Genomic DNA, 16,497 nt, shown 5'->3' with positions numbered 1-16,497 from the left:
TTTCCAGATGAAAAAGAGCTCATATATGCCATTCCTTTTACTTTGAAATACAAAATCATACTTTTGTGTTACTGACTGGAAAACACTTTAGGGGTGTGTGCTCTTAATCTAAATCGAAATTAGTCTGTGGAAACGGTGAATTTCTTGTACGTCTTTTAAAATGTAAATGTTTAAAAAGGGTTATTAATATATTTGTCATATTTGCATATTTTTAGTTGTCATTTGAAATTTACTTTTCATATTGATTTCTGCATCATTGCTTATTTAATGAATCATTACATCATTAATGACAGATTAAATGTACTGGTCAATCTTGAAATCACCTTCACCTGAAAATCACTTTTAAGTGGGTTTTTCTTAACGTGATACCTAGTATATGCGCACATAACACAAAACATGGGGCATGCTTGATTTATTGTAATTATTAAAACATGTGCAAACCTAAATGGAAATAGTATCTGAGGCAAAAACAGAGTTTGTACAATACTAACAAGCTAGAAAGTCAGTATTTATACAGCCACCTTTATTTTTCAGCACAGCCACAACTGTTATAGGCCAGCTTTCTTGTAATTTCTTCAATAGTCTTCAGAAGTAAGTCTCCAGTTTTAACAAGCACCTCATAGTGATTCAATTCGAACATTGCATTGTCCCCTTCTGCATGTGTTTCCCAGTTCAGAGCAGTTCCCCTCACCGTGAGGAGGACCCAGTGAACATTGCATGGAGCTCCAGTGACTCTGAGCAGCCTGTTGATGAGACCCAGGAGCAGCATCCATCCAGAGTTACTGCACAGAGGCAGCAGCAGTGTAACAGTCGAGGGAGACCCACAGCTTCCACTCAGTCTTACAGCAGAGCACTGCTCATGCTCAGCACTGATAAAGGTATAAAATTAAGTTGTGACTTGCTGAGGGAGAAATTTTACATTTCAGGTTATTCTAACTGAAGTTCACCTTTAAAAAGATCTTCAAACATTTCTTTTTTTTGTCAATTTTTTAACGACAAAACAAATAGTTTCTGACCTTTGGAGATGCTTTATGGTCAAACTAGCACCTTCTTTGTTTTAGTCTTTATGACAAAAAAAGCATATGTCGGTGTACTATCAGTCTTCTTCATTTACAGTTACTTTTTTTATAGTTTGCCATTTTTAGAAGCTCAAAATGAATTGGACAAACCAACATAACATTTAAATGTAAAGGTAGTTCTTAATATTTAGATGAAAATCCTTTATAGTCCGTGACTGAGTACTAGAACCCATGGACTTTACTAAATGCTGTGTTTCCTCCCTTGAGATGTTCTGGTAGGCCTTTACTGCAGTCACCTTCAGTTGCTGTTCGTTTGTGGTTTTCTCTGCCTTCAGCTTTTTTTATTTAATAACTGAAAAGCGTCCCTTATTCAGTCGAGATCAGGTGACAACCATTTCTTTGCTCTTGGATTGCTATTGCAGTATGTTTTGGGTCATTATCAAGGTCAAGTCAGGTGGCTTCATTGTCATTCCAATCTTTTGCAGTGGTACAGCACACAGTGGAACGAGACAATGTTCCTCCAAGACCATGGTGCTATAAATGACATATAACAGACAATCAACACAGGACTACATAAAGTGCAAAAATTGTCAAAAAACACAACAAAAACAGTGCAACACCAGAGAGAACAGAACGATACAGACACAACAGTGCAATTGAAATGTGCAAAAGAGTGAATATTGTGCAAAAAGTGAAAGCACGTCTTTATTGTAAACTTTAACTCCTTGAGAAAGTTGTCTTCTGTTGTTTTCCAGCTCCGTTGGTGTTGCTGAGCTGATCAGTGCATTCCTGCTTTCCAAGAATGGGCTAGTTGGACTAAGTGTACTATTGGCTATAATTCGTGACTAGTTAATGCACCACTTTCGTTAAACCCCTTGTGGCCTTCAATCAGATTTTCATTATTTAACCTACTGTGCTGGTGTACAGATGCAAATCTACAAAAAAAAATGCTTATTGTCTGTAATGCTGGGTAATACAGTAAATTAACTAATTTCTTAGAAAGCTTAACTGTTCCTTTAACTCAGTCTACTTTGTGGTCCATTTCCAGATTTTTCTCAGTAAAAGCAATTGACTTAAGGTTATAAACTTCTGTTATATATTAACAGCTCAGTTATCTCTATAGCCTGATAAACGCCATAAGATAAAATTTACAGCACTAGCACAGCTCTTTCTTTCATTCCTAGATGACCTTCCCGTTATTGACACAGACAGCGATCTGGGTGATGAGTCTCAGGAAGATGTTGAAAAGCACAGTGGGCAACAAATCTCAGACTGTGATTCCTCTGAAGAGAAGCCAAATGACTTCCCTTCTAAAACTGAAGATGTAAGTAAACATTAAACTATCTGTGCCGTGAAAGTGTTTTTTTTTTTTTTTTTAAACACCTGCATAATGAGGCACACTGATCTGTAGATCAGTGCTGTTTGTGTTAGGGGACACTAGGTGGGGCTATAAGCCTTCCTAAGCTCTTACTAACTTAGTCCAGTATATTACCAACTGTGTTTCTAATTATCAGCTGACTGCCAGTTGATGCATTTGTCTAAGAAGTGCTCATCTGTGTGTTTTAACAACTTTTCTGGCGTCCTGCTGGAGAATACTGTTCGCTGCTAATCTGATGGCTTTGTTTGCAGCTGTAGCAGATGCTGCATGAAAGCCTGTGTTCTTGCAAGATACTATGTAGATATTATATTTTAGTGTTTGTGTCAAAGTTGTTGGGTTTTTTTCCCAGTAATTTTTTGTTCAGTTTGTTGCAGTTGAATGTTTAGCCTTGAAACCACTAGGTGGAGCATTGTCTCAGCCATGTTTTGATGTCCTAAGAAGGCCCCATAGGCTCAAACCAGAGTAGTTTCTAGATTCAGGTTGTGTTCTGTCAAAGTTCAGAAGCTGAGCCAGCAGTAAAACACAGGTTTAATGTGAAGGGCAAAGTAGATCTGAACACTGGGGCTAATTTATGCGTGACGTGAAACTCACAAAAAAAGCACCTGCCTCTCTTTAAGTACAATATGTAAAGAATTGCATAGTTTCCACTCGTGTTATTTATAGAAATAAAAACACTGTAGAGCTGCGACACAGAGAAAATGGAAATTATTGAGTAATATTTGAACCTTTCAGGTTTACAAATGTGCAGATTTGCGCTCCTTTTTTGTACTTTGTCAAGTAAAGTAAATTAAATATTTTTGAAGTGTTTGTTCTTTTTTTCTTAAAGCCAAAACACAAAACATAATTCATGCAAACTGAACCATCAGATTCAATGGTGTAATGAAAGATCACCCCCCCCCCCCACACACACACACACACACACACTGGCTCGACTGCTCCCGCTCACAAGCCATTCAGAGGTACTGTTTGTTGAAGGCAGGGCTGGCATGGTGAGAATGTACAAGGAGTGGTGACAGTGTTTAGCTCATAGACCACACACATACAGTTTAGTTGTTAGAGCACATATTCCAATTTAAAAAACAAAAAGATCAGCAGGTTGTGGCAAAACTGAATGAATGCGGTTGACTAGATAGCGGTTTGTGAGAACACCGTTGAACACGAGGATGGGTCAGATTGAAGCCGGTGATCATTTGTCTCGGTACTGGTATAGCCTCTGCCTGCCGCTTACGCTCCTTTATTGAGGCTGCAAAAAGCACTAACTCGATATATCGAGAGGAAGCCTGACGAGAGATTAACATCAGTCCCGCAGACCCCAGCTACTTCCTCTTGTCACACTTATAATTTGCTGTTATCAGCTCTTTGGGGTCAAAAAAATATAAGATCAACAAACAGGAGGCTTGTGGTCAGAGGGCCTCTAGAAAGAAGCCTTTAGAGTCCTACTTTTATAGTTTAATATAGTCGCACTGAAATATGTGCACGGGGTAGTTTTGGCAGATCAAATGTTACATATTTGAAAGTAATAGTACGTAGCTTTCTTGCATCCGATTATCAGTGTGATTAAATTTAGTATATGCACAGTAAATATTGACTTAATTAGAATATCAGAATGTTCTGGCCTATTTGGACTTTTTATTTGCTGCCCGGAAAGCTCACTTACACATTTCCAATTGTAAATCAAACCGGATCTAACAGGATACGGGAGGGGGAGGGGGGAAGGATCCTAATCCTAGGCAAAATTTACTATTCCAGATAAACGCATGGCTGAGTCACTTAATGTGCCCCTGCCAGATTTCTGTGTTTTTGTACTAGCCGCTAAGAGAGGACAGGTGGAGCTGTATAGGCGACTCCGTGCTTCAAGGCCAAAGGGGATGGCTGCTTCCCAGATGAAGTGTGTTGCTCGGTCCGACACCCACCGACATCGGCGCTTAAAGGGTCAACCACCCACACCACATAAGAGCTCGAGAAGGGCTATAAACAACTTTTTTACTACTGTTTGTTCAGGAGAACTTGAGTGAGTGGAAGAGGCTGCGTAGAGCTGTGTACTTATAATGCTTTCAGTGCTGGTGAAAACATTTTTGAGCCGGGGCCAGGAACATAGTGTTCCTTTTTCTCTGTAGCTGGTTGGAGTGTGACGTCTGCTGGCACGCTGCCTAGCAGGGTCAAGTTGACTCAAAGAAGAGAGCATATTGGCTGACAGGGCCTGGTATGCTGGTCTTGTCTGCACATGACAGGAACTCAGGTTTCTAGTGGATTTTTCCATGAGAACAGATTCCTTCAGGTGTAGCCAGCAATGATACAGCAAGAAAGATTGTTTAGTGCACTAATTTGACAATTAATCAGCCTGACTGCATGTCGGTGTATCATCCTCTTGATTTTTGATATTGATTTTATTGTTTTTATTAATCATTAAGTACTCATGAATATGTTACAGATGGATGAACCATTTTAAAAGCCTTACTTTTTGCCTTTATATATACTATACACACTTACACTTTTATAGGGATTGGTGCTCCTATTGTTGAAATGAGTGTATAAGCAATAAGCTTCTAACTTCTGATTGCTTTAAAAACTGTTTCAGACAGTTTTTCTATTTCAGCTCTGTACAGGGAGAGGATATCCTGGTCATTAACGCAGCAGCCTCACTCACCTGCTGACACCTTCTGTTTACAAGGGTTAGCCAATCAGAAGAAAGGGGAAGGAATTTAACACTAGGAGGGTCATTTTGACCCCAGTAACAACAGCAGTAATAGCAAAGGCATCATTTCTTGAAGAAGTTAGGTTGTTAATTTTCATCTAAATTTTTATAATATTAAGGAAGATTTGACAAAATACATATTTAAGATTCATTTTAAGGGGTTTTATTAGTTTTATTAATGATTTACAGCATTTTCTTACAGAATGTGAAATAAAAATACACATTAGAATAAATGTAAATGAGATTGAACAGCTGATTGCCTACATTTTAAAATTAACCTCACAGGTAGCTGTGCTCTGGATTTACTTTACTTGCTCTGCACAGCCAGCAACCTGCCCTGTTCGGTCACACAGTCCCCGCTCTGCTCCAACTCATCATGTGCCCAGCAATAATTATTCATGTGTTATCTAACTACAGTCCCTCTCTATATGTATTTATCAGTCACATCTACCTAGCTGTAACTCGTTTTGTGGCAGGCTTTACACCCAACCTCACAATGTGTGTAAAGCAATCATGTTTCTAAGCAACATGCTGTGCTGCAGTAGTGGTTTTACATTACATAACATTTCGGCTTTGGTAAAAGTTGTCCTAATTCTTTTGATCGCCCACACCCCAAAATTGAGTATTTGATGAATAAGCCAATTTTTGAAAATATGAGATGATTGAGTTTTAATTTAACAAACCTACAGGATTTTTAAAATACCAAGGGGCTCAAAATGAACCCTTGGCAGTTTCTAGTATGAAGTTTTTTGAGAGGTTGCACCAAGACAAATAAGGGTTACTTTGAGATGTAAATCATTCAGAGCGTGTTTAGAGTCCTAGAATAAAAATGTGGAGCTGGATGTCAGCATATAACATACAGTTGCATTTGACTGCAAGTTGAGCATTTTTAACGTTTTCATTCAAGAATGTCAAACTACAAAATTACAACTGTTCTTCCCATCAAATGCTCACTTTGTTCCCAGGTTAAAGAGCTTGAGATCTCAGGGTATGTATCTGATGGAGAGGATATTGGCAGCCCAGTGACTTCAAGCAGACTGGACTCTGAGATCTTTCATCTCCAAACTGGTGAGGGCAGCAAAAAGTCAATCAGCAACTGGGTGAGATCTGCTCAGGCGATGCTGCAAACGCCCCAGAAACCAGTCAATATACAACCCAAGACTCCAGAAGACTCTGCCAAAAAGAGAAGAAAGTTTCAAAGGTGTGACTTTTGTTCCAGTCCACTGTTTTTAAATGCCTAGTACCTCTGCTGATACACAGCATATGAGCGTATCATATTACTGCACCGAATTTAGTTTTATAGAAGTTTGATATCAGTCAAGTTACATAACATTAACCTCACACAGTTGAGCCTTCAAAATTATCATAAAGTTATGTCAGTGACGCTCAAGAAACCGCACTGGTCTTTGCAGCCTTCATGGAGTTAGAGTTTCTGCAGGATGGTGTTAATTTTAATAAAAATTGCACCTGAGCGTATAATATGTGTGATAGTGCATTGCTTCACAATACGAACAAACAAAGCAAGATGTATTGCTTGCAGCCAGGTGATAGACAGACTTTGGTGACAATGTTTCCACGGCAGAACTGATGATGAAAGGGACACCTGGTGGCACAATGTGGGTGCTAAATGTCGTTTGCAATCTCTAAGCCCACCAAATCTGACAGATGGCTTTCTGTAGTCTTTGACAGCTGGTTCTGTGCATCAGAAAATCTTTTACTTCACTTTGAAATAAACATTTCTGCTTGTGCGTTGGTTAGACTGCTTGTGCTCTGTGAGTTTATCACATTACATCATCTACCTCTGTGGGGGTGGGGGGCGTGCGTGTGTGTGTTTTTCGCAGTGGAGGTCTGGCAGAAAGGCTGAATCGACTTCAGTGCAGGCAGAGGTCAGCTATCAGCTTCTGGAAGCACCAGTCCGTGTCTGATTCCTCGGCAGCAACAACCACAACAGGTGATCCACGTCACACGAGTCCTCTGCCAGATCACACCAGGATCATGCACACATAAACCTGTGAATCATCACTTAAAGTTTAACAGTGAACTTTGATTTGTGAGTGGGATGAAGCCTGGCTGAAAGGTGTGATTTTTTTTTTTTTACCATACATGTGATTGTACTTAGGGGCCACGCTGAGGAAATGCTGGCTGAACTGTGAACTCGACATGTAGGTGACAGGAAGCTGCTTGCCTACCTTTTTTTTTTTTTTTCCTTTCCGCGGCGTACCAAACCACTTGCATTGTCTTGTTGTTAAGTATCTCCTCGTAATAGGACACGAGCATTGACTCAGAGGTGACAGTTGATTGTGGAAAATGAAAACGCCCACCTGATCTAACTTAGAGTTTGTGGTCAGTCGATGGTTTGACTAGCGTAACGAGCTACGAAGATGGGTTGAAATGTAGGAGTTTATTTTGACTTGACCTGGTTTCGAAGTCTAATCAATATTTGATCTTTCTTTTGTCTTTTTTGCACAAAGACTTTTGTTTGTTTAGTCTTTTCAACCCATTAACGTCACATGGCTGACATCAGGATTTTTTTAAATATAAAAAAAATATATCTTTTGGTGCAAAATGTTCTTTTTCCGGAACATTTTTCACAATTTAATCTGCTACACTCAACCCGCAAACTCCAGGCCAAACAGTCGCCATGGAATCAATGGTTCAAATCACCAATTAAGTAGCATTAAAAGTCATGTTTTCAGCCTCATACAAAGGCAGTTTTGGTCTCTCTGAATAATTTCCTTCATTATAATATATATGGGAGTGAACTTCTTTCTGACTCATACATTTGGATATTAATAAGGCTCAGAGTTCACAGAATGGCCAATTTGACTGACACTTGTGAAGACACACACATGCAGAGGGTCTCTGTCTCCTAGGCCTCTCTGCTAATTTGGACCTGGTTTGCACCTCTCCACCACGTTTGTGTAGTTGGTGCCTTTCGGAGCATTTTAATGGCATTTATCTGGTAAATGCTACGCTGTGTGGTAGAGTTCAGCCGAGGAGTTTGTGCTTCTGTTTTGTTGAGTGAAATTCTGGCATTTTAAGCAAGATTTAGCAGGTTATGGATGCAGGTTGCTAAAGCCTCAGTCACATAGGCCTAGACACTTGTCTGCGATGCCCTTGAAACTTCTGGTCAAAAGGAGAAAAAAAGTGCATTCCCGACTCATTGCGAGTGTTTCTTGGAGGTTGCTGTCGGTTGCTAGGTGAACCTGGTCACGAAGACGGTACTGCATTAAAAAACCTTCTTGTGATTGCTTTTGTTGCCCATGTTTTGCATGACACACATCGAATTTCTCTGTAGACAGTGCTAGCTAGCTGCTGAGCAATAGTGAAAACTGAAAAAGTGCAACGCAAACTGGAAATGGAGAATGTTCGTGAAACTAACACGTTTTAAAAGGTGCTACTTTCACTTTTAAGGCAAACAGTCTGTTCCCGGTTTGCGTCGCACTTTTTACAAATTTCACCGCCATTCACTCAGTAGTTGGCAAGGGTTTGCAGATAAGTTGGTGGCTTCCATATAAACTAGGGTTTCGACTGTGGAAATCAGCTTGTGAATAAAACATTAATTTTGAGGCCTCAGAATGGGGTTAGACTTTAAGTTAGCAGTGTCGCTAAAGTTGTTGTTGTTGTCCTTTTGCTGTCCCCCCAACCCCCAACCACACACAGAATATTGATGCCCCTCCCCGTGCCTGGTTCTCCTTTAGGTGCTTTCCTGTTGAAAATGATTTTTTTCCTTCCCATTGTTGCCAAGTACTTGATCATAGATGGTTGTCCAATTATTGGGGTCTTCTCTCTATTATTGTAGAATCCTTACTTTACAGTGTAAAGTGCCTTGAGGCAACCGTTGTTGTGAATTGGTGCTAATTAAATAAAATTGAATTACAGTAATTCGAAGGAACATGTCTGTCATTTGCTTAAGTCCAGTGAAGCCTGCCAGCCCTAACTGATAACTTAGGACTCCATATTTTCATCTGAATATGATAACGTTGTCCAAAACCAGGCAGTGACTTGACATTGGTTTCGTTTATATTTTGGTGAACACATAATTACCAATAACAACACTGATGCAGACCGGATCGCCCTGTTCTGTGACATCTGATTGTGATGGTGTGCGACTTATCTACGGTTAATTTAATTCAGTTTTATTTATATAGAGCCAAATCACAATAACAGCCACCTCAAGGCGCTTTATATTGTAAGATAAATACCCCACAATAAAACAAGTATGCAGATGTTGAGTTGTTTCCTAAAATATTGAATTTGCAGGTCAAGAGGAGGACTCGAGTACTCTCTCGGTTTTGGCGTGCTGCCTGGTGTTATTGTAATGATTTTGTTATTTGGGATCTCAATGCACAGAGCACAAATGAACCACTTAACATTCATGTTTGGACAAATGCTTGTTAAAACCTAATACCTCTCCAGCAGTGTCCTTGATCTGATTTATTCGTATCATATTAAAATTCCCCCTCTGGCCACTTACCTACACACACACAATGAGCTGCATTGACTTTGCCCCTTCTCTTCTGCAATTTTAACAATTCAATGCAATCAAGTTTTCACACTTCGCTTTCATGATGCCAAGTCTCCCTCCTATCTCGCTTTGGTTTACAGCTGCAGGGCATCGTTGTGATTTGCTCTTCTTAAGTATCTCTGTGGACTTTATAGTTCACGCCAAGCAATCAGCATTGTGGTGAAATTCCAAATATTTGTGCAGTCATCCATTGGGATTTACTGCGTCTCATATCCAGCTCAGGCTGAGTCACTAACAGCTTTACAGATATGCAGTGCAAGTTGTTGTGATGCTAAAAAAGAATTTCATAATGCATAATGAGTCCCACAGAGAGCATGAGTACACTGTGTACACAGACACACACACACAAGCATTAAACATCTGTGTTGTTGTTGTTGCTCTGATCTCCAGTGGACAGGGCTGGCGTGCTGGTGCTCGAGGTGCTGGAGGTTCATGAGGAGTGCAGCATGCAGTTGGCGCACTGCGAGCACCACCAACCCCCCGGAGACGGCCACCAACACATTAACCCGGTCTCTGAGGAGAGCGCTCGTATGTTGGTGTTATTCAACAGAGAGACAGCTGCACAGCTGATTCCTGCACCCAGTGACATCATCCACATATATCCACCATGGTGAGCAGATGGTGCACAGGGCACACTTTTAAAGCTGACCCCTTTCATTATTTTCTGTTACAAAGTTATAGTTACATATTAAACATGGCTTAAGTTTCAAAAGTTCAGTGTATATAAGAATAATTCCAGTGAGCCAAAACCTTGGACTGCAGGTGGCTCCAGTTTTTTCTACTTTTAGCTCTCTGTGATGTCACTGAGAGCAGATATTCCTACTATGGTGGTATCAGTCAGAAAACAAGCATAGAGAACTCTCTTAGCTGCTGTTCAAACATGAGGGACAGCCATTCAGAAGAAAGCTGGGCCTTACCCAGAACTAAACAGCTCATTTTATTTTTTAAGATATTTATTTTTGGGTTATTTGACAGTTCAGGAGTGAAGAAGTAGACAAAAAAGAATGGGAGAAAATACGCAGCAAAGTGCTGCAGGTTGGACTCGAACCCAAGCTGCTACATTTCAACCTTAAGAAATATGATCGCCTGTTCAACCAGGGAGCTAAACCAGTGCCCAAACAACTTGTTTTAAAAAGAAGACAAGCTGAGGCCCACTAACACACCAGAGTTCAGTATAAGATGAATAAGGTTTAATTTGAACTGTGAATAATGCAGAGTTTGTTTATTTATATTTTTTCTGGTGTTAATAGTTCTGTGCTGTGAGCAGCTGTAAGCAGCGTTTTATTTTTCCACTGCGCCACTTAAACTGATAGTGAAGATGTGCTCAGTCTGTGGTTAACACATCATAGTTACTTTAACTGCTCCACAAAAAAGCACCACATTTACCAGTGGAAAGCTTTTAGTGTTTACATCAGCTGTGACTTCTCTGATGCACCTGAAAATGCAGCACTGAAGTGTGAAATATGGCTGATTTGTGATGGTACAAACAAGGAGACCGAGCTGAAACTAAACTTCAGACCACAAATATTCAGAGAGAACCGACAAAGTATTAAGAGCTTAAAATGGGCAGATAGTTTACATTGGTAAAGACAAGGAAGTAAACTGGTACAGTTGGCCTTGACCAGCCCTGCTACTTAGTGTCTTTGTACAGATAAAGGCAAGGTGTGGGGGAAGACATGTAAGACATGTACACTTGTGAATACAAGATGATCCTATTGTGTCAAAACCACCAGTTTGCAGCCATTGTTATGATGTGCAAAGGTCAAAAATACAGTAAAGAGAATTAACTCTGGACCAAATTTTGAGGAAGGATTTTTTTTTAAAGTTTAATAATTTTATGTTATTTTATGATTTAAAATAACAATGAATGGGTTTTTAAATGTTTAATGTCCTAATTGTTTTTTAAACTCTTATATTATTAGGCACATGTGGTTGAATTTGGGCATGTGGTGCAGGAGGGTACTTGGTTAAATTTAGAGGTCCCATTAAAATGTCAAAAAATGCAGAGAAGAAGAAATTCCTCACACTGAGAAGCAGATGGTCAAACGACAGAAGAAAAACCTCTGTTTTATTTTTTTTTATGGAATAATGGATGAATTGTATCTGCTGTAATAGGCACGTAATTAAATTTTAAGAATTAGAGCATTTTTGCTGTTAATGTCTAAAATAGCACTGGGACTGGGTGACACATTTGGGGAGTTATATCGGTCAGTGAAACCATTTTTTTCCCCTATCTTTGGTTTTCTTTCTAAATCATCTCTTGGCCGACACTCAAAACCTACAGAGCAAAATACACTGTTGCGGGCAATTACTCAATGCACGAGTGACACAGTACATGCAGGGCAAGGAGCTCAGAAGACATTGAATAGGAGGTTTGCTGGAAGTTGCACGCCTAAAATCTTTCAAGTTGTACAATCACGTGTTTTTAAGTGTAAAAACTTGGTGTTCTCATTTTACAATAGTAAATACTCGAGAGCCAGATGTGAAGAGCAGTGCCTCACATGGGGGGATTGTTTTTGGGATTGTTTGGGAGTTGGAGCGAGGTAGCGGTTGACTCCAGCTGTTGGGAGTTTGGGTTGATCTGGAATATCCAAGCTGGCGGAAGCGCAGGGGCCTCCTCAGCGCTCTGACGTCACAAACAGCTCCAGGGAATGCTTCGCATTCCTCTTCCTGGCAGTAGTTAGGTCATTTCCAGCAAGCCGGGGAAAAAACACAGTAGGATTATTTTCTGGAGCATTTGGGAGTAGAGAGTGGAGGGAGCCAGAGGCCTGAGATTGAAAACACATGGTGGTTTGAGAGGATCTCTGGCTTTAGCGCCTCTCCTTTCCTGTTTTATTCTCTTCAGCCACAACCGTTTACTGCTTCAAAGCATTATTTTTGCGTGTATCTTAAACTCTTTTTCTGTTTATGTGTGGGGTTGACAGTTTAAATCAATCAGTATTCTGCCTGTATAAAAGCACATCATTACAGCAAGAAAAAGTGGATGTTCTCTGAGTCTAATGTTAACAGCTACAGGCCAGGCCAAAGTGGAAAAAAAAAAAAAACAGAAATTAGATGAGCAGCCTGTCTGGTAAAATTCTTCTTATCAGTTTCCTGTGTGACACTTGAGGGGTTAACCACCCCCATAATTCCTGCAACGAGTAGTTTGACTCCTCCCACCTCCCACGCCTTGTTTTAAGTGGGCCAAGGCCCGAGCGGAAATACCTGCAGGGATTATTCACTTACAAGCTGTGATGCAAGCAGTCAGTGCCGCTCCTTAACCTGGCTACCTGTCTGATGATGACAACTGCCCACTCACCTGTTCACAATGGATCATGCTTCCTGTAAGGGTGTTGTTCATGTGATTATGAACAGCACGTTCTGCTCTGCTAAGATTAGAGTACGGCTTTTACAGATTGTTGTTGTGATCTCTTGTCAGATAACGATCGCTGAGGCTTAATCATTGCTTGTCTTGTGCTTGTTTAGTTTTGTTGTTTTTTTTAAGGTTGGCAAAATTCAGCTGTGGTGGAAAAAAAACTAATCTCATCATCAGAGTCAGTAAACAAGGTACCGTCGTTCTAAAAACACCACACTTCAGGTTGAAAGTCCTGCATTCAGAAGTTTTATTTGTATAAAAGCACTGGCAAACATTATTTAAGGTATTTAGAACATAGTGCAAATTTATTTAAAGTACACCAGAAATACTTACACTCATTCAAACCACACAGGAATTGGTTTAAATGCTGCTGAACGACAAAAAGAAGAAACCAGATATTCAGATAACGATACTATTGTATTAATGCATTAAAATGTAAGTATTATTTTAATATTGTAGATCATATAACTCCTTTATTTTTGGTAACATTGCATCATGTACTATGTACTGACATTTCAATTTAATTCAGGTCAATTCAGTTTTATTTATATGGTGCCAAATCATAAAAACAGTTGCCTCAAGGTGCTTTATAATGCAAGAGAAAAACCTACAGGTTTAGAGATACAACTTCAACACTCAAGCGCTGTTCACTCCACTGTGAGCAAACAACTGGTGACGGTGGGAAGGAAGAACTCCCTTTTAACAGGAAGAGACCTCTGGCAGGACCAAGCTCAGGGAGGCACAGCAATCTTCTACAACTAGTTGAAGTGAGGAAAAAGGAGACCATAGGGAGATGAAGACAAAACACAAACCACTGAAAAGAGAAGACACAATTTCATCATATGCAGTAGTGATATATTAAAAAAAATTAGGCAGGGGAGACACAGTGCGTCACAGGAAGTAAATAACAGTAGCAGCATAGCTAGGGGTCCTTCAGGTTTGCAAGATACAACTCTAACTATCACAAAGGAAAGGGTTAAACTTGACCTTAAAAGTAGCAAGTGTCTTTTTCATGAATCCAAACTGGGAGCTGGTTCCACAGGATAGGATCCTGATAGCTATGAACTCTGTGAACCTGTTAGTCTACAGTCTGAGACTAAAATGCTCTGTTAAGATAAAATTACAATATAAGGTCTTTAAAATATCACAGAGATTTCATGGTAGTGGTTATTTTAAGTGGAGACCACCAGAACTCTGCACAATATCTTACTCTTAATCCTACAGTTTTGATTTAGCATTAAAAGCTGTAGACTGGGGGCAATTTTTGTTCATAAAGCTAGCATAGTGTGTCTTGTGTCATAATTTTATGCCACTATGAACTCATATGCTTGTGACACAGCACCTCTGTCTTCTCAGGTGCAACAAACTGCCCTGCTGATAAGCATCTTGCTTTATTAGCCCACTGCTTGGCTGGAAAGCAGAGGAAACACTAGTCTGCACTGTCAAGTGATACTGAATCCAAACAAGTTGAGGCTGTAGTAGAAAATATCCCCTGTGCAGGGTCTCTGGCCCCAAAAAGTCTACTATCCTTTGTTTTATGATATAGAGCCACCAAGAAAGGAAAAACTTATTTTCATATATGTGTACTTGATATATACCTGCCATTAAGAGGATAGATTATTTTGCAGTGGATGAGTCACAGATGTCTCCACCTGCACTGGTAAAAACCCATTACTGGATTTTCTCCATAGTCATTGTGTAGTTGGTAGTCTTGCATGACCAAAAATGAAGACAAAAATGCTCCAGGGGATGGAAACAATGCCAGTAACAGTATGTACAGTCCAGCGCAATCAGGAACAACACTGTGGCAGGAACTCATACCTGTGTGGTTTAGCTTTTTTTTTTTTTTCCTTCTTCTTCTTCTTTTGCTGTCAAAGATGGCTCTACTTTACAGCTACAGTCTGTTTAATAAAGACATGTGGAAGTAGACAAGTGGAAAATATTAGAAACACTCATCAGTACTATACAGTAAGGACTATAAAAAAAATAAAGCCTCCAAACTGACCAGCAAATAAAGTAGTTCCTGTAAATCCAGCACTCTCAAAGTCTGAACTCTTTAAGGTCACATTAGACTCCCTTTCATTAAATGTGGGTGCACATAAACCGTGCGAATCTAATAATTTGGCTTATAAATTCTTTCCCACGGTGTTTTCATTATATGTCTAAACAAATAGTCCCCCCCCCCTCCACACTTATCTGCGTGTTTAAGTATCACCACACGTCTTGGGCGAGCTGCAACATGCACAGAGGTTCCAGTCACAGAGTGCATTTGGCTATGACTCAGCGATAAGCCATCATCACGGTATTATCAATGTTACATGTGGAAAAAGTCGTAATTTATACTTACCAACAACACAGTGCTATATAATTACTGTTATCCTACTTTTTTTTTTTTTTTTTGAGCTGTCAGGCCTGGTGCCACTCAGATGGGCCGTATTTATGTCAATGAGCCACTTAGGTTTTAAAGGAGTGGTTCAGCATCTCTGTGCCACTTACAGATGAGTGAAATCTAAGCTGATAACAGTAAAAAATTAAAGCGAGATCAGCACGTCAGGTCACACATACACACACTTTGAGTTTGATTTTTCATCAGTTCACTCTCAGGCTTGTTGACTGTGACGACTGAAGTATTTTTCCACACATGACATCACATTTGGAAAGTATTCTCACCCGCATCCCCCAGATTGAGCACTGCGACATGTAATTACTTGGAAATTTTGTCTTTCACTAGGTAAAGTAAAAGAGGACGCATGCATCCGTTGCGTTCTTCTCTCGTCTAGGAGGAGGTTAACGTATTTGAACTTGTACTTTGTGCTGGGTGGTACGCAGCGAACAGACCTGTGGAGGTGGCTGGTACCTTATCTGAGTTTGACATTCAAAAAGTTCTCGAGCTAGCAGCCCCCACCCCTCTACGTTTATGCAACAGCCTCTTCCATTTAATTCACAATCTGACTGTTTTCAAGTGTTATCAAGACAATCATAACATAAAGCTGTTCATCTTTGCCCTTCAACTTTATAGATGTTTATTTCATGCAATATTAAAATACTCAAACCCCGTGGTTCCTTTTATTAAGAACCAGCATAAGAAACGCTCAAACAGCTGCTATACCAGATTTGCCTTGAATCTAAACTTGATGAACTTTACTTGTTGCAGGCAGCACCTTTCTGTTGAGGGCTTCAGCTGTCCTATTATTCTCAACACACACTTCAGCAAGAAGGTCTTCTGTGCTTCCAAATCGGCCAATGCGTCTATTCCTAGAGGCCCAGTCTTTGCAGAAAGGCGCATGCCGTATTATTTGGGAAAAACATTCGGAGTGCTGGATGCATGCAGGACCACAGAGGAGAGCAATGGGAAGCAGGTGTGTGTGTTTTATCGCCTTTACAGTCAAGTGTGTAACATTTTATTTCAATTCAAAATGTAAAGTACTTGTTGACATAAAGAGGAAGGCGTTTAGGAGATTATACAAACCGTATTATGCCTCTAAAACTCCTGTCATCAGTTTACGAAAATGACTGCACTTT

At 40.0% G+C, this 16,497-nt stretch overlaps 1 protein-coding gene across 1 annotated transcript in view; it reads left to right on the top strand.

The window, feature by feature from the left end:
- spidr (scaffold protein involved in DNA repair) overlaps positions 1-16,497 on the top strand; it is a 42,396-nt gene that overhangs the window by 1,209 nt on the left and 24,690 nt on the right. The window contains exons 4-9 of the mRNA XM_087831366.1: positions 672-878; positions 2,204-2,343; positions 6,058-6,293; positions 6,934-7,043; positions 10,011-10,230; positions 16,130-16,334. Of these exons, the coding sequence (XP_087687492.1) occupies positions 672-878; positions 2,204-2,343; positions 6,058-6,293; positions 6,934-7,043; positions 10,011-10,230; positions 16,130-16,334 (1,118 nt within the window). The remainder of the gene's footprint in view (positions 1-671; positions 879-2,203; positions 2,344-6,057; positions 6,294-6,933; positions 7,044-10,010; positions 10,231-16,129; positions 16,335-16,497) is intronic.

The sequence above is a fragment of the Neolamprologus brichardi genome, chromosome 18 (assembly GCF_056152115.1).
Source record: "Neolamprologus brichardi isolate AB-2024 chromosome 18, ASM5615211v1, whole genome shotgun sequence".
NCBI lineage: Eukaryota > Metazoa > Chordata > Actinopteri > Cichliformes > Cichlidae > Neolamprologus > Neolamprologus brichardi.
This window is presented reverse-complemented; position numbering and strand designations above follow the sequence as displayed.